This window comes from Nerophis lumbriciformis, linkage group LG23 (assembly GCF_033978685.3).
Source record: "Nerophis lumbriciformis linkage group LG23, RoL_Nlum_v2.1, whole genome shotgun sequence".
Classification (NCBI taxonomy): Eukaryota; Metazoa; Chordata; class Actinopteri; order Syngnathiformes; family Syngnathidae; genus Nerophis; species Nerophis lumbriciformis.
In genome coordinates this window covers 35,616,402-35,636,516 of record NC_084570.2, presented here as the reverse complement: position 1 = coordinate 35,636,516, position 20,115 = coordinate 35,616,402, and the positions used below count along the sequence as shown (strand labels likewise).

The 20,115-nt window shown below is 36.5% G+C and overlaps 1 protein-coding gene across 1 annotated transcript in view; it reads left to right on the top strand.

The window, feature by feature from the left end:
* The window catches only part of LOC133622743 (arf-GAP with coiled-coil, ANK repeat and PH domain-containing protein 3-like), a 129,738-nt gene that overhangs the window by 72,030 nt on the left and 37,593 nt on the right, over positions 1-20,115 (top strand). The window contains exons 5-10 of the mRNA XM_072915884.1: positions 6,961-7,019; positions 7,163-7,346; positions 7,519-7,563; positions 7,648-7,743; positions 15,901-15,975; positions 19,115-19,126. Of these exons, the coding sequence (XP_072771985.1) occupies positions 6,961-7,019; positions 7,163-7,346; positions 7,519-7,563; positions 7,648-7,743; positions 15,901-15,975; positions 19,115-19,126 (471 nt within the window). The remainder of the gene's footprint in view (positions 1-6,960; positions 7,020-7,162; positions 7,347-7,518; positions 7,564-7,647; positions 7,744-15,900; positions 15,976-19,114; positions 19,127-20,115) is intronic.

Sequence of the window (20,115 nt, the reverse complement as noted above, 5' to 3'; positions counted from 1 at the left end):
AATAAGGTTTTCTTTCACCTTTTATGTCGGCCCCGGGGACCATTATTGAACCCAGTTTAGGGTAACTGTCATGCAGGATCCCCACCCGCTGACCTGCACGGCTCTTAAGGCATCAGGGAGTGAGCTTTACTTAACACAGCTAAGCTTTCTGGCATTCCTTACACATTTGGTCTTTTGGCATGTTAGCACATTCACTCTTTGGTGTGCAGGCTATTACACAATGTACACACCATGTACACACAATGCACACACAATGCACACACAATGTACACACGATGCACACACGATGCACACACAATGCACACACAATGTACACGACTTACTCAGTGACAGTAGATCAGACAATGTTTGAGTAACATCATAAGTAAAAAGTAAGTAATATGCATACAGTAAACAAATAAAGGATGAACTTTCATGAGAAATGAAGAGGGTGTACTAAAAGTACATACGCTTTACGCATCCTCTTTATTATAACTGTGACACAGCAATAATAAGAAGTTACGATCAATAATAACAATAATTATGGTGTTAGTTTATTTCCAACATGCATACAATTACAATATGACACATCACATTCTTGCGGTTTCTCATGACGGCATGTCCGAAAAGGAGTAGGAAAAAGTAGAGCTTATTTTGATGGGTCGTGGTAAGGGCCTTGCATGCCAGCTCCCGCCATCAGTGTGTGAATGTGTGTGTGAATGTGTGTGTGAATGTGTGTGTGAATGGGAGTGTGAATGTGTGTGTGAATGGGTGTATCAATGTGTGTGTGTGAATGTGTATGTGAATGTGTGTGTGAATGTGAGTGTAAATGTGTGTGTGAATGTGAGTGTGAATGTGAGTGTGAATGTGAGTGTGAATGTGAGTGTAAATGTGTGTATGAATGTGAGTGTAAATGTGAGTGTAAATGTGTGTATGAATGTGAGTGTAAATGTGTGTGTCAATGGGTGAATGTGGAAATAGTGTCAAAGCGCTTTGAGGACTTTGAAGGTGGAAAGTACCTTTTTTTTGTATTATAGCAGTTTCTAACACATTTATTTGTACTCAATCGGCAACACAACAGTGAATAAATAAACAGACTAATGAGTAAGTAAATAATTATTAAATATAATATAATAGACGTCTTTAATTTGGCCCACAAAATGTCACGAGTTTAATAAAGAATCTTGCCCCCAGGGAAATTGCCTTCATTTTTAAAAATGCGCCTTTGATGCTGCCAGTTTGTCGCCATCAAGTGGTCAATGTGAGTATTTCAAGTCAAAAACCTTCCCTAGTCATGATGCAAAAAATAAAAATAAAAATCCACCCAACAGAATGCCAACAGACATGGTCACACATGACGCTTACTGAACATATATCAAATGTCCATGCACCATAGAACTATTCAAAATTACACCCACTGAAAGCCATTACAATGCATGATGGGAAAATGCAAAACACTCTCCACACTTATCCATGTTTGCCGCATTTTAGCTGCTTGATATTTCTTTTAAACGTAGAAAAAACATCCTAACATGACCCCTTTAATGCACTTTATAATCCGGTGCACCCTATGGTCCGAAAAATACGGTGCATTGTTAACGCTCACATTTGGAGGTTCCTCTGTGGTGCATTCAAACATACAACATGTGCAAAATCATCATTAACGCTGACATGTAGATGTTCCTCTGTGGTGCATTCAAACATGTGCAAAAGGAAACCTTTTCTATTCAGCAGATGTTGTGAATGATGCAAGCAGGGAGGGACTAGATGATGTATGCAGGAGCAAGGGAGGGACTAGATGATGTATGCAGGAGCAAGGAGGGACTAGATGATGTATGCAGGAGCAGGGGAGGGACTAGATGATGTATGCAGGAGCAGGGAGGGACTAGATCATGTATGCAGGAGCAGGGAGGGACTAGATGATGTATGCAGGAGCAAGGAGGGACTAGATGATGTATGCAGGAGCATGGAGGGACTAGATGATGTATGCAGGAGCATGGAGGGACTAGATGATGTATGCAGGAGCAGGGGAGGGACTAGATGATGTATGCAGGAGCAGGGGAGGGACTAGATGATGTATGCAGGAGCAGGGAGGGACTAGATCATGTATGCAGGAGCAGGGAGGGACTAGATGATGTATGCAGGAGCAAGGAGGGACTAGATGATGTATGCAGGAGCAGGGGAGGGACTAGATGATGTATGCAGGAGCAGGGAGGGACTAGATGATGTATGCAGGAGCAGGGAGGGACTAGATCATGTATGCAGGAGCAGGGAGGGACTAGATGATGTATGCAGGAGCAAGGAGGGACTAGATGATGTATGCAGGAGCATGGAGGGACTAGATGATGTATGCAGGAGCAGGGAGGGACTAGATGAATTCACGCCCAGCAGGATGACTACTTTGGAGAGGGCTGGGAGTGTCACCACAGTGGAAAGTACCAAACCTTCTCAGCTCAGCACATGTTTGAATAGTCCTTCAACTGCAATGATCTCCTTATGTCACCAGACGATAGCTAGCTTACCTTGTCAAGGACAACAGGAAGTCAGCAGGTTTAGGTGTTTTAAACAGGTGTTCCTCATCTTTGTCTACATAGGCACTGCTAATAATTAGGACTGTGTTTATATAAATGGAGAGTGATTGACTGTGTCATTGCAGATGTAATGTGTTGTAGTGCTGTTGTTCTGTTCATTGGACTGCTATGTATTGTCTATTCTCACTACATGGATGTATATATATATATATATATATATATATATATATATATATATATATATATATATATATATATACACAAACCCCGTTTCCATATGAGTTGGGAAATTGTGTTAGATGTAAATATAAACGGAATACAATGATTTGCAAATCCTTTTCAACCCATATTCAATTGAATGCACTACAAAGACAAGATATTTGATGTTCAAACTCATAAACTTTATTTTTTTTTTGCAAATAATAATTAACTTAGAATTTCATGGCTGCAACACGTGCCAAAGTAGTTGGGAAAGGGCATGATCACCACTGTGTTACATGGCCTTTCCTTTTAACAACACTCAGTAAACGTTTGGGAACTGAGGAGACACATTTTTTAAGCTTTTCAGGTGGAATTCTTTCCCATTCTTGCTTGATGTGCAGCTTAAGTTGTTCAACAGTCCGGGGGTCTCCGTTGTGGTATTTTAGGCTTCATAATGCGCCACACATTTTCAATGGGAGACAGGTCTGGACTACAGGCAGGCCAGTCTAGTACCCGCACTCTTTTACTATAAAGCCACGTTGATGTAACACGTGCCTTGGCATTGTCTTGCTGAAATAAGCAGGGCCGTCTATGGTAACTTTGTTTGGATGGCAATATATGTTGCTCCAAAACCTGTATGTACCTATCAGCATTAATGGCGCCTTCACAGATGTGTAAGTTACCCATGTCTTGGGCACTAATACACCCCCATACCATCACAGATGCTGGCTTTTCAACTTTGCGCCTATAACAATCCGGATGGTTCTTTTCCTCATTGGTCCGGAGGACACGACGTCCACAGTTTCCAAAAACTATTTGAAATGTGGACTCGTCAGACCTCAGACACTTTTCCACTTTGTATCAGTCCATCTTAGATGAGCTCAGGCCCAGCGAAGCCGACTGTGTTTCTGGGTGTTGTTGATAAACGGTTTTCGCCTTGCATAGGTCAGTTTTAACTTGGACTTACAGATGTAGCGACCAACTGTAGTTACTGACAGTGGGTTTCTGAAGTGTTTCTGAGCCCATGTGGTGATATCCTTTATACACTGATATCGCTTGTTGATGCAGTACAGCCTGAGGGATCGAAGGTCACGGGCTAGCTGCTTACGTGCAGTTATTTCTCCAGATTCTCTGAACCCTTTGATGATATTACGGACCGTATATGGTGAAATCCCTAAATCACTTGCAATAGCTGGTTGAGAAAGGTTTTTCTTAAACTGTTCAACAATTTGCTCATGCATTTGTTGACAACGTGGTGACCCTCGCCCCATCCTTGTTTGTGAATGACTGAGCATTTCATGGAATCTACTTTTATACCCAATCATGGCACCCACCTGTTCCCAATTTGCCTGTTCACCTGTGGGATGTTCCAAATAAGTGTTTGATGAGCATTCCTCAACTTTATCAGTTTTTATTGCCACCTTTCCCAACTTTTTTGTCATCTGTTGCTGGCATCAAATTCTAAAGTTAATGATTATTTGCAAAACATTTTTTTTATCAGTTTGAACATCAAATATGTTGTCTTTAGAGCATATTCAACTGAATATGGGTTGAAAATGATTTGCAAATCATTGTATTCCGTTTATATTTACATCTAACACAATTTCTTATACATATATATATATATATATATATATATATATATATATTTATACATACACTATATTGCCAAAAGTAGTGTGTCCAGCCATCCAAATGATGAGAAGCAGGTGTCCTAATCACTTGGCGTATCAAATCAAGCACTTAGGCATGGAGACTGTTTCTACAAACATTTGTGAAAGAATGGGCCGCTCTCAGTGATTTCCAGCGTGGAACTGTCATAGGATGCCACCTGTGCAACAAATCTAGTTGTAAAATTTCCTCACTCCTAAATATTCCAAAGTCAACTTTATTATAAGAAAAGTGAAGAGTTTGGGAACAACAGCAACTCAGCCACCAAGTGGTAGGCCACGTAAACTGACAGAGAGGGGTCAGCATAGTGCAAAGACTTTCTGCACAGTCAGTTGCTACAGAGCTCCAAACTTCACGTGACCTTCCAATTAGCCCACGTACAGTACGCAGAGAGCTTCATGGAATTGGTTTCCATGGCCGAGCAGCTGCATCTAAGCCATACATCACCAAGTCCAATGCAAAGCGTGGGATGCAGTGATGTAAAGCATGTCGCCACTGGACTCTAGAGCAGTGGAAACGCCTTCTCTGGAGTGATGAATCACACTTTTCCATCTGGCAATCTGATGGACCAGTCTGGTTTTGGAGGTTGCCAGGAGAACGCTACATTTCGGACTGCATTGTGCCGAGTGTGAAATTTGGTGGAGGAGGAATTATGGTGTGGGGTTGTTTTTCAGGAGTTGGGCTTGGCCCCTTAGTTCCAGTGAAATTAACTTTCAATGCTCCAGGATACCAAAACATTTTGGACAATTCCATGCTTCCAACCTTGTGGGAACAGTTTGGAGAGGGCCCCTTCCTCTTCCAACATGTCTGTGCACCAGTGCACAAAGCAAGGTCCATAAAGACATGGATGACAGAGTCTGGTGTGGAGGAACTTGACTGGCCTGCACAGAGTCCTGACCTGAACCCGATAGAACACCTTTGGGATGAATTAGAACGGGGACCGAGAGCCAGGCCTTCTCCACCAACATCAGTGTGTGACCTCACCAATGCTCTTTTGGAAGAATGGTGGAAAATTGCTATAAACACACTCTGCAACCTTGTGGACAGCCTTCCCAGAAGAGTTGAGGCTCTAATAGCTGCAAAAGGTCATATTGAACCCTATGGATTAGGAATGAGATGGCACTTCAAGTTCATATGTGAGTCAAATGCTTTTGGCAATATAGTGTGTGTGTGTATGTATATATATATATATATATATATATATATATATATATATATATATATATATATATATATATATATATATATATGTAACATTTTATTTATTTATTTATTTTTAAATAATTTTTAATTTTTTTTACGTTATTTATTTTTAATAAATATGTCCTATCCAGTGGCTCAGGTAAATCATTATGGTTGATGTAGATATCTGAAGTGTGGGATACTTTTCTTGTTGCCTTATTTGTGTTGGATTGTAATACATATTTGGATAAAGTGTCAGGCTTGTCACTGACAGTTTGTTTGTGTTTTAGTTTTCCCTCTGTTTGTGTTTTATTTTCTGTCAGCGCTCTTAATTTTGTTCAGTTTCCTGCTTGCCTCCCTTAGCGCTGTTTCCCCTCAGCTGCGGCTGATTGGCACCTGGCCACACCTGGTGTCAATCAGCCGGCTGCTATTTAGACCTGCCTTGCCCTCCAGTCAGGGCTGGAGTATTGTTTGCTGTCTCCAGTTCTCCCTGTTTCTTGTATGCTGTGAGCTATTCCCTGGTTCCTGATTCCTGAAAACGGGGGGAAATTGTTGGGACAATGGGGGGGACAAACAAACAGCAACAATAACATGTATATAAATGTATATATTTATGTATGTATGTATGTATGTTAATATATATATATATATATATATATATATATATATATATATATATATATATATATATATATATATATATATATATATATATATATATATATATTAGTAGTAGTAGTATATATTTAATAACCATCCATCCATCCATCCATTTTCTACCGCTTATTCCCTTCGGGGTCGCGGGGGGCGTGGAGCCAATCTCGCCTACAATCAGGCGGAAGGCGGGGTACAACCTGGACAAGTCGCCAACTCATCACAGAGCCATATTTAATAACAATATAGTAAAAAGTGGGTCCTCTATGGAGGTTGGTGCACTAATAACGCCCACATGCCAGAGAAAAGTGGTTTCCATCATAAAATCCAGGTGTGTGGATTCCATGTTTTAAAAGTCATAAACACGATCAGATTAAGGTTTTTTTTCCCATGTGTTTTAGAAATCTTATTTTGAGCCAAATTATTTGAGAATTCCGACTAATTTAGTGCGTGGAAACCTACTGAGTGTCCTCATCTTCCTCCCTGTCCCCGCCCCTCAAGTCACGTGATGTTGATCTGCATCAGAAAGGCTGCAGGTCTATATTGCCCTCTTGTGCTCAGAAACTGCAACTACATCTTGTACTGCTTTGCTTTGATTTATTGTCTTGTCTCATGTAATAAAATTGTCTTGTGTCATGTACTAATATTGTTTTGTCTCATGCACTAATATTGTCTTCTGTCATGTACTAAAATTGTCTTGTGTCATGCATTTAAATATGTTTCCTTCTGTCTCGTTCCACAGATTTTGTTTGACCAAGCTCAGCGGTCCATCAAGCAGCAGCTGCATGCCTTCATCAAAGAGTAAGTGACTTAGTCCATTCTTTTCTGTTAAAAAACATTTGCTTGTCATGCAGCGATCCACCCATTTTCTACCGCTTGTCCCTTTCGGGGTGGCGGGGGTCATGAAATGATGTGCTATTTAAAGATGAAGTGTCCTCCACCAGGGATGTGCGCAAGTTCAAGGACACCAAGAAGCAGTTTGACCGGGTCCGAGAGGACATGGAGCTGGCTCAGGTGAAGAACGCCCAGGCTCCCAGGAACAAGGTCCACGAGGCAGAAGAGGCCACACAAGCCCTCGTCCTGAGCCGTAAAGCCTTCAGACACCTTGCCTTGGACTATGTTCTTCAGGTACACACTCACATGCAGACTCTGGTGGTGATGCACTAGATGGCGCTGATGCTCCACACCCCCTCAGTCTCAAACCATGAACTCCACGAGATAGAACTCATTAGAGACAGGAGGCAGTTGTGTGATGAATCAGATGCCCAATTCCAGATGTAATGTCTTCCTTCCATGGCAGATCAATGTGCTTCAGGCCAAGAAGAAATTTGAAATCCTTGATGCGGTGAGAAACACTCATTTATATCCCTGAATTTCAATTTTTTCATACATTTGTCCATGTTTATGGTGTGATTCTCAACCTGTGCAGATGCTGTCCTTCATGCGAGCCCAGTACACGCTTTTCCAGCAAGGCTTCCACATCCTGGATGAGATCGACCCCTACATGAAGAAGCTGGCTGCACAGGTGAGCCATGTCGGACATAGCATCATGCAAGCTTGAAATCAAAAAAAGCATCATGCAAGCTTGATATCAAAAATAGTATCATGCAAGCATGGAATCAAAAATAGCATCATGCAAGCTTAAAATCAAAAGTAGCACCATGCAAGCATAGAATCAAAAATAGCACCATGCAAGCATAGAATCAAAAATAGCAACAGGCAAACATTGAATCAAAAATAGCACCATGCAAGCATAGAATCAAAAAATAGCATCATGCAAGCTTAAAAATCAAATATAGCATCATGCAAGCTTGAAATCAAAAATAGTATAATGCAAGCTTGAAATCAAAAATAGCATCATGCCAGCTTAAAATAAAGAATAGCATCATGCAAGCATACAATCAAAAATAGCATCATGCAAGCATAGAATCAAAAATAGCATCATGCAAGCTTGATATGTAAAATAGCATCATGCAAGCATAGAATCAAAAATAGCATCATGCAAGCATATAATCAAAAATAGAATCATGCAAGCATAGAACCAAAAATGGCATCATGCAAGCTTGATATCTAAAATAGCATCATGCAAGCATAGAATCAAAAATAGCATCATGCAAGCATAGAATCAAAAATAGCATCATGCAAGCTTGATATGTAAAATAGCATCATGCAACCATAGAATCAAAAATAGCATCATGCAAGCATAGAATCAAAAATAGCATCATGCAAGCATAGAATCAAAAATAGCATCATGCAAGCTTGATATGTAAAATAGCATCATGCAACCATAGAATCAAAAATAGCATCATGCAACCATAGAATCAAAAATAGCATCATGCAAGCATAGAATCAAAAATAGAATCATGCAAGCATAGAACCAAAAATGGCATAATGCAAGCTTGATATCTAAAATAGCATCATGCAAGCATAGAATCAAAAATAGCATCATGCAAGCATAGAATCAAAAATAGCATCATGCAAGCTTGATATGTAAAATAGCATCATGCAACCATAGAATCAAAAATAGCATCATGCAACCATAGAATCAAAAATAGCATCATGCAAGCATAGAATCAAAAATAGAATCATGCAAGCATAGAACCAAAAATGGCATAATGCAAGCTTGATATCTAAAATAGCATCATGCAAGCATAGAATCAAAAATAGCATCATGCAAGCATAGAATCAAAAATAGCATCATACAAGCATAGAATCAAAAATGGCATCATGCAAGCTTAAAATAAAAAATGACATCATGCAAGCATAGAATCAAAAATAGAATCATGCAAGCATAGAATCAAAAATGGCATCATGCAAGCATAGAATCAAAAATAGCATCATGCAAGCTTGATATCAAAATAGCATCATGCAAGCATAGAATCAAAAATAGCATCATGCAAGCTTGATATCTAAAATAGCATCATGCAAGCATAGAATAAAAAATAGCATCATGCAATCATAGCATCAAAAATAGAATCATGCAAGCATAGAATCAAAAATGGCATCATGCAAGCTTGATATCTAAAATAGCATCATGCAAACTTGATATCAAAAATAGCATCATGCAAGCATAGAATCAAAAATAGCATCATGCAGGCTTGATATCTAAAATAGCATCATGCAAACTTGATATCAAAAATAGCATCATGCAAGCATAGAACCAAAAATGGCATCATGCAAGCTTAAAATAAAAAATGGCATCATGCAAGCTTAAAATAAAAAATGGCATCATGCAAGCTTGAAATCAAAAATAGCATCATGCAAGCTTGGTATCTAAATTAGCATCATGCAGGCATAGAATAAAAATAGCATTATGCAAGCATAGATTCAAAAATGGCATCATGCAAGCTTAAAATAAAAAATGGCATCATGCAAGCTTAAAATCAAAAATAGCATCATGCAAGCTTGATATCTAAAATAGCATCATGCAAGCTTAGAATAAAAAATGGCATCATGCAAGCTTGATATCTAAAACAGCATCATGCAAGCATAGAATCAAAAATAGCATCATGCAAGCATAGAATCAAAAATAGCATCATGCAAGCATAGAATCAAAAATAGCATCATGCAAGCATAGAATCAAAAATGGCATCATGCAAGCTTAAAATCAAAAATGACATCATGCAAGCATAGAATCAAAAATAGAATCATGCAAGCATAGAATAAAAAATGGCATCATGCAAGCATAGAATCAAAAATAGCATCATGCAAGCTTGATATCAAAATAGCATCATGCAAGCATAGACTAAAAAATAGCATCATGCAAGCATAGAATCAAAAATAGCATCATGCAGGCTTGATATCTAAAATAGCATCATGCAAACTTGATATCAAAAATAGCATCATGCAAGCATAGAACCAAAAATGGCATCATGCAAGCTTAAAATAGAAAATGGCATCATGCAAGCTTAAAATAAAAAATGGCATCATGCAAGCTTGAAATCAAAAATAGCATCATGCAAGCTTGATATCTAAATTAGCATCATGCAGGCATAGAATCAAAAATAGCATTATGCAAGCATAGAATCAAAAATGGCATCATGCAAGCTTAAAATAAAAAATGGCATCATGCAAGCTTAAAATCAAAAATAGCATCATGCAAGCTTGATATCTAAAATAGCATCATGCAAGCTTAGAATAAAAAATGGCATCATGCAAGCTTGATATCTAAAATAGCATCATGCAAGCATAGAATCAAAAATAGCATCATGCAAGCATAGAATCAAAAATAGCATCATGCAAGCATAGAATCAAAAATAGCATCATGCAAGCATAGAATCAAAAATAGAATCATGCAAGCATAGAACCAAAAATGGCATCATGCAAGCTTGATATCTAAAATAGCATCATGCAAGCTTAAAATAAAAAATGGCATCATGCAAGCTTGATATCTAAAATAGCATCATGCAAGCATAGAATAAAAAATAGCATCATGCAATCATAGCATCAAAAATAGAATCATGCAAGCATAGAATCAAAAATGGCATCATGCAAGCTTGATATCTAAAATAGCATCATGCAAACTTGATATCAAAAATAGCATCATGCAAGCATAGAATCAAAAATAGCATCATGCAGGCTTGATATCTAAAATAGCATCATGCAAACTTGATATCAAAAATAGCATCATGCAAGCATAGAACCAAAAATGGCATCATGCAAGATTAAAATAAAAAATGGCATCATGCAAGCTTAAAATAAAAAATGGCATCATGCAAGCTTGAAATCATAAATAGCATCATGCAAACTTGATATCTAAATTAGCATCATGCAGGCATAGAATCAAAAATAGCATCATGCAAGCATAGAATCAAAAATGGCATCATGCAAGCTTAAAATAAAAGGTGGCATCATGCAAGCTTAAAATCAAAAATAGCATCATGCAAGCTTGATATCTAAAATAGCATCATGCAAGCTTAGAATAAAAAATGGCATCATGCAAGCTTGATATCTAAAATAGCATCATGCAAGCATAGAATCAAAAATAGCATCATGCAAGCATAGAATCAAAAATAGCATCATGCAAGCATAGAATCAAAAATAGCATCATGCAAGCATAGAATCAAAAATGGCATCATGCAAGCATAGAATCAAAAATAGCATCATGCAAGCATAGACTCAAAATAGCATCATGCAAGCATAGAATCAAAAATAGCATCATGCAAGCATAGAATCAAAAATGGCATCATGCAAGCTTAAAATCAAAAATGACATCATGCAAGCATAGAATCAAAAATAGAATCATGCAAGCATAGAATCAAAAATGGCATCATGCAAGCATAGAATCAAAAATAGCATCATGCAAGCTTGATATCAAAATAGCATCATGCAAGCATAGAATCAAAAATAGCATCATGCAAGCTTGATATCTAAAATAGCATCATGCAAGCATAGAATAAAAAATAGCATCATGCAATCATAGCATCAAAAATAGAATCATGCAAGCATAGAATCAAAAATGGCATCATGCAAGCTTGATATCTAAAATGGCATCATGCAAACTTTATATTAAAAATAGCATCATGCAAGCATAGAATCAAAAATAGCATCATGCAGGCTTGATATCTAAAATAGCATCATGCAAACTTGATATCAAAAATAGCATCATGCAAGCATAGAACCAAAAATGGCATCATGAGAGCTTAAAATAAAAAATGGCATCATGCAAGCTTAAAATAAAAAATAGCATCATGCAAGCATACAATCAAACATAGCATCATGCAAGCTTAAAATTAAAAATAGCATCATGCAAGCTTAAAATAAGAAATAGCATCATGCACGCTTGAAATAAAAAATAGCATCATGCAATCATACAATCAAAAATGGCATCATGCAAGCTTAAAATAAAAAATAGCATCATGCAAGCATACAATCAAACATAGCATCATGCAAGCTTAAAATTAAAAATAGCATCATGCAAGCTTAAAATAAGAAATAGCATCATGCACGCTTGAAATAAAAAATAGAATCATGCAAGCATAGAATCAAAAATGGCATCATGCAAGCTTGATATCTAAAATAGCATCATGCAAACTTGATATCAAAAATAGCATCATGCAAGCATAGAATCAAAAATAGCATCATGCAGGCTTGATATCTAAAATAGTATCATGCAAACTTGATATCAAAAATAGCATCATGCAAGCATAGAACAAAAAATGGCATCATGCAAGCTTAAAATAAAAAATGGCATCATGCAAGCTTAAAATAAAAAATGGTATCATGCAAGCTTGAAATCAAAAATAGCATCATGCAAGCTTGATATCTAAATTAGCATCATGCAGGCATAGAATCAAAAATAGCATTATGCAAGCATAGAATCAAAAATGGCATCATGCAAGCTTAAAATAAAAAATGGCATCATGCAAGCTTAAAATCAAAAATAGCATCATGCAAGCTTGATATCTAAAATAGCATCATGCAAGCTTAGAATAAAAAATGGCATCATGCAAGCTTGATATCTAAAATAGCATCATGCAAGCATAGAATCAAAAATAGCATCATGCAAGCATAGAATCAAAAATAGCATCATGCAAGCATAGAATCAAAAATAGCATCATGCAAGCATAGAATCAAAAATAGAATCATGCAAGCATAGAACCAAAAATGGCATCATGCAAGCTTGATATCTAAAATAGCATCATGCAAGCATAGAATCAAAAATAGCATCATGCAAGCATAGAATCAAAAATAGCATCATGCAAGCATAGAATCAAAAATAGCATCATGCAAGTTTGATATGTAAAATAGCATCATGCAACCATAGAATCAAAAATAGCATCATGCAAGCATAGAATCAAAAATAGAATCATGCAAGCATAGAACCAAAAATGGCATCATGCAAGCTTGATATCTAAAATAGCATCATGCAAGCTTAGAATAAAAAATGGCATCTGCAAGCTTGATATCTAAAATAGCATCATGCAAGCATAGAATCAAAAATAGCATCATGCAAGCATAGAATCAAAAATAGCATCATGCAAGCACAGAATCAAAAATAGCATCATGCAAGCTTGATATATAAAATAGCATCATGCAACCATAGAATCAAAAATAGCATCATGCAACCATAGAATCAAAAATAGCATCATGCAACCATAGAATCAAAAATAGCATCATGCAACCATAGAATCAAAAATAGCATCATGCAAGCATAGAATCAAAAATAGCATCATGCAGGCTTGATATCTAAAATAGCATCATGCAAACTTGATATCAAAAATAGCATCATGCAAGCATAGAATCAAAAATGGCATCATGCAAGCTTAAAATAAAAAATGGCATCATGCAAGCTTAAAATAAAAAATGGCATCATGCAAGCTTGATATCTAAAATAGCATCATGCAAACTTGATATCAAAAATAGCATCATGCAAGCATAGAATCAAAAATAGCATCATGCAGGCTTGATATCTAAAATAGCATCATGCAAACTTGATATCAAAAATAGCATCATGCAAGCATAGAATCAAAAATGGCATCATGCAAGCTTAAAATAAAAAATGGCATCATGCAAGCTTAAAATCAAAAATAGCATCATGCAAGCTTGATATCTAAAATAGCATCATGCAAGCTTAGAATAAAAAATGGCATCATGCAAGCTTGATATCTAAAATAGCATCATGCAAGCACAGAATCAAAAATAGCATCATGCAAGCATAGAATCAAAAATAGCATCATGCAAGCATAGAATCAAAAATAGCATCATGCAAGCATAGAATAAAAAATGGCATCATGCAAGCTTAAAATAAAAAATGACATCATGCAAGCATAGAATCAAAAATAGAATCATGCAAGCATAGAATCAAAAATGGCATCATGCAAGCATAGAATCAAAAATAGCATCATGCAAGCTTGATATCAAAATAGCATCATGCAAGCATAGAATCAAAAATAGCATCATGCAAGCTTGATATCTAAAATAGCATCATGCAAGCATAGAATAAAAAATACCATCATGCAATCATAGCATCAAAAATAGAATCATGCAAGCATAGAATCAAAAATGGCATCATGCAAGCTTGATATCTAAAATAGCATCATGCAAACTTGATATCAAAAATAGCATCATGCAAGCATAGAATCAAAAATAGCATCATGCAGGCTTGATATCTAAAATAGCATCATGCAAACTTGATATCAAAAATAGCATCATGCAAGCATAGAATCAAAAATGGCATCATGCAAGCTTAAAATAAAAAATGGCATCATGCAAGCTTAAAATAAAAAATGGCATCATGCAAGCTTGAAATCAAAAATAGCATCATGCAAGCTTGATATCTAAATTAGCATCATGCAGGCATAGAATCAAAAATAGCATTATGCAAGCATAGAATCAAAAATGGCATCATGCAAGCTTAAAGTAAAAAATAGCATCATGCAAGCTTGATATCTAAAATATTATCATGCAAGCATAGAATCAAAAATAGCATCATGCAAGCATAGAATCAAAAATGGCATCATGCGAGCTTAAAATCAAAAATGGCATCATGCAAGCTTAAAATAAAAAATAGCATCATGCAAGCTTAAAATAAAGAATAGCATCATGCAAGCATACAATCAAACATAGCATCATGCAAGCTTAAAATCAAAAATAGCATCATGCAAGCTTAAAATAAGAAATAGCATCATGCACGCTTGAAATAAAAAATAGCATCATGCAAGCATACAATCAAACATAGCATCATGCAAGCTTAAAATTAAAAATAGCATCATGCAAGCTTAAAATAAGAAATAGCATCATGCACGCTTGAAATAAAAAATAGCATCATGCAAGCATACAATCAAAAATGGCATCATGCAAGCTTAAAATAAAAAATAGCATCAAGTTAGAGCAGTCCTTTCCCTGCCGCAGCCTCCAGATGTTGGAACATCTGCGTGTTATGTCAAGCTTTAGATTGACTATACACACTTCCTCCATGGACCCAGCACCAACATTGATCATGTATGTTGCTCTATGTATACTTTTGACCCAGCAGATTTGCTCACATTTTCAGTAGACCCATAATAAATTCATAAAAGAAGCAAACTTCATGAATGTTTTTGTGACCAACAAGTATGTGCTCCAATCACTCTATCACAAAAAAATAAGAGTTGTAGAAATGATTGGAAACTCAAGACAGCCATGACATTATGTTCTTTACAAGTGTATGATATGTATGTATGTATGTATGTATGTATGTATGTATGTATGTATGTATGTATGTATGTATATGTCATTTGTATTGCATTTCAGCGGTTTATTGGCAGTTGAATTTATTTATGCTCAGCAAAGCTGTAAGAATTCCCATCGTGGTTTTAAGACCTCCTCTAGTGCTTGCAGGATGCAATTACAGCAAAACAATATTTTCTTGTTTTTCAAAGGGAAATAATGAGATGAATGTTATTGTCATGTAAAAAGCATAGTAATGTACCATGAATAGAAAAACAGGATCATTATAATATGAATCAATGGGAGCAAAAGACATCTCAGGAGACAGTGTGTATACTTTATTATTCTTACGTCCAATTGCAAGGAAAACACAATTGCAATGAAAACACAATTGTACTGAAAACACACTGCAATGACACAAACTGAACAATCACACGCACAAGGATCAAGTGTGATGCCTGTTTTGGCCGTGTGGTGGCACAAAGGTTTGAATGTGCTTTGCTTATTGCTGTTTGTGTTTGTGTTTGTGTAGCTGGACCAGCTGGTCATTGACTCGGCCATCGAGAAGAGAGAGTTGGAGCACAAACATGCTCTCATCCAGCAGAGGGTGAGACAACATAACAAATACACTGAAGAGACAACTCCATGTATACATCCAACTGAACATTTCTGGGGGCCACATATCCACTTCTCCCTTCAATATATTTCTTTTAATCCAGAGAACCAGCGTCCTCCACAGTGGACGTAGGATTTGTATCTGTTGACTTTGTCAGAGTTACATGAGAGCTTAACATTTACCACTTTTAATCTTCTTAATTAACAGCTTGTCTTCAATTCAAGTCAGCCTGCGATTAACTCCCCAAATTGTAGGTCAATAAACGCCCCGACTATAATTATAGTATATGTTCTTTTTTTCTTGAATGAAACATTTCTTTCATGTTTGTCATATCAAGTAACTCTTAAGTCATGTTTTAGTCAGGGTAGAAACAGGATGTAAATATGTGTTCATGCATCAGTGACATCATCATATCAAGTAACTCTTAGTTAAGTCATGTTTTAGTCAGGGTGGAGACAGTATGTAAATATGTTTCATGCATCAGTGACATCATCATATCAAGTAACTCTTAGTTAAGTCATGTTTTAGTCAGGCTGGAAACAGGATGTAAATATGTGTTCTTGCATGAGTGACATCATCATATCAAGTAACTCTTAGTTTCCACCCTGACTAAAACATGACATCATCATATCAAGTAACTCTTAGTTAAGTCATGTTTTAGTCAGGGTGGAAACAGGATGTATATATGTGTTCATGCATGAGTGACATCATCATATCAAGTAACTCTTAGTTTCCACCCTGACTAAAACATGACATCATCATATCAAGTAACTCTTAAATAAGTCATGTTTTTCGTCAGGCTGGAAACAGTATGTAAATATGTGTTCATGCATCAGTGACATCATCCACTCGAACGTTTCACTCTTCCTTTGTGCTCGCTTCTAGAAGCAGCAGTTCATCCTCTGTATATTCAACTTCAAAAAGATAAGGTTGTAAATCCTCATTTGGCCATAAATAGTCATCTTTGTTGTCTGTTACCAAGTCTGCCATGATTAGAATTTAGTCGCGTTTGTTTCTAGAAGTAGAACACACATTTGTTGACGTATGTTGCTATGGAAACAAAAATAAATGCGCAGAGGAAAGAAGTCCAGGTAATCATTAAAATGATCAAAAATACAGTAAATATTGTACATATTACATCTTGTTAAGACGGTGACTGTTACTACATTATATATATACTTGCAGTGTGTATATTGTACATATTACATATTGTTATGAAGGTGTCTGTTACTACATTATATATATACTTGCAGTGTGCACATTGTACATATTACATATTGTTATGAAGGTGTCTGTTACTACATTATATATATATATATATATATATATATATATATATACTTACTTGCACTGTGTATATTGTACATATTACATATTGTTATGAAGGTGTCTGTTACTACATTATATATATATATATATATATATATATATATATATATATATATATATATATATATATATATATATATATATATATATACTTGCAGTGTGTATATAGAATATTAATGGAGGGATTTGAAGTAGTTTTAGAAGTTTTGAAGGTTACTACAGTGACTTCCATTTGCCACATCTTCCAAATATGTTTTTATCATCTTTAAAATCCTAAAAAAAAATGAGAAAATTACGTGTTCTCGTCTCTCATAATTGTGATTGATAGACAAAATAAATTTAAAAAAGTGCAGTTCCCCTTTGAGGGATGTCAAAAACTAGTACATTTTTTTCTTATTATTTTTAATTTTTATTTTTAACAATTCTTAATTGATTTATAATTTTTAAAAAATCAAATGTGTCCTGTGCAGTTACTCAGACAAATCATATAGTTGATGTAGATGATACACATTTACTTTAGAAAAGACAAGTGTAAATACTAGGGGTGTGGGAAAAAATCGATTCGAATTCGAATCGCGATTCTCACGTTGTGCGATACAGAATCGATTCTCATTTTTAAAAAATCTATTTTTTTTTTAAATGTATTTATTTAAAAAAAAAATTCTTTATCTTTTTTATTTTTTAAATTAATCAATCCAACAAAACAATACACAGCAATACCATAACAATGCAATTCAATTCCAAAACCAAACCCGACCCAGCAACACTCAGAACTGCAATAAACAGAGCAATTGAGAGGAGACACAAACACGACACAGAACAAACCAAAAGTAGTGAAACAAAAATGAATATTATCAACAACAGTATCAATATTAGTTACAATTTCAACATAGTAGTGATTAAAAATCCCTCATTGACATTATCATTAGACATTTATAAAAAAAAAAGAAAAAGAACAATAGTGTCACAGTGGCTTACACTTGCATTGCATCTCATAAGCTTGACAACACACTGTGTCCAATATTTTCACAAAGATAAAATAAGTCATATTTTTGGTTCATTTAATAGTTAAAACAAATTTACATTATTGCAATCAGTTGATAAAACATTGTCCTTTACAATTATAAAAGCTTTTTACAAAAATCTACTACTCTGCTTGCATGTCAGCAGACTGGGGTAGATCCTGCTGAAATCCTATGTATTGAATGAATAGAGAATCCTTTTGAATCGGGAAAAAGTCGTTTTTGAATCGAGAATCGTGTTGAATTGAAAAAAAATAATCGATTTTGAATCGAATCGTGAACCCAAGAATCGATATTGAATCGAATCATGGGACACCCAAAGATTCACAGCCCTAGTAAATACGCTATGTTCTTCCACGTATTCATGAAGACCGAGACACAAAATGGATCGCACGCCTTATTGTGCTGACTGCACAGAAACAATCCACTCTGCACACCTTCAGTAGATCCACTTTGCACGTGCGAGCAGGTTTGCACGTGTTTTAGTACACCTGCAGTTATGCTGGCAGGAAAAAAAAGAAAATGCTGGAACATAAAAGTCCCAACCTGTCATGACACCAAATATTCTGAAAGGTTTTCTTTAAATGCATGACATGACATGAATAGATAGAAAGAGGGTAGAAAAGAGATGAGAATGAGAGAGAAGGTGTCTCATGTTGAAGTCAACAAATTATGCAAAGTGGGAAAAAAAAGTCATTAATATTAATATCAAAAATCTAATCTGTGATATGTATTTCCTTCTTCTCCTTTGCCGCTCTTCTGGATGTGTTCTTCTTCAGACTCTGATGCAGGTGAGACACACACACACACACACACACACACACACACACACACACACACACACACACACACACACACACACACACACACACACACACACGCACACACACGCACACACACCCACACACCATCTGCAACAGGCCCATAATTCAGGTTTATGGCGGTCACATGGTGTCTCCTCATAGACGTGCAGTGAATAGATCATTCTGCTGTGCATGGCTGCCTTCATTGTGTCTTCTTCACATTTCCAGTTTGCTGTATACAAAAATGATGGCCGTTAGCGCAGAAAAATCCATAGATGAACTGCACTGGTTTATAAGACGCGGCTTATAGTCTGAAAAATGGGCTGTTCTATTTTTCACCAAGAGATTGATGGAAGCCTGAGTTAATGTGACAGCAGATATTGAAGTGTTCATTTTTGAATTGGAGTTGCATGATCAAACAAGTGCTTCATGACTTGTTGTGGCCCCTGGCTCTTGAGTGTGACACCTGTGTCTTCAGTCAGAAAAACAGACTCCACACTTCCTGTGTAGGACCCTCCATATGTAATGTTGTGTGGGAGGCGTGCAGTGGGGGTCATCACTTCCACCGACAGATGGAAGGCTGACTCCTCCCAAAAGGCCCTGCAAAGAAATGTTTGATCCCCTCACATGGGGCAGGGGGTCACAGGGGCCCGGCAGCTGTATGTTAATGAGCACCTCTTCCACGCGGAGTTCAGAGTCACGCGTGGAAGTGGAAGAACGTCACGGGTGTGCTGCTACATGGATGTGTCCTTGACAACCTGTGGAATACATATATATATTTATATTACTGTTGTACTTATTTATTGATGAAAGTATTGATTTGAGTGCTGATTTTTCAAATGCTGTTGGATGTCTATATTGTCAAGATGAAGATTCTCGGCCGGCTGGACTGTCCACTGGTGAGGAAGTTCTAACTTTGAGTAGTGGTACTAAAGGTTGTATTTTATGCTAGGGGGGTCCAAACCTTTTGACTTGGG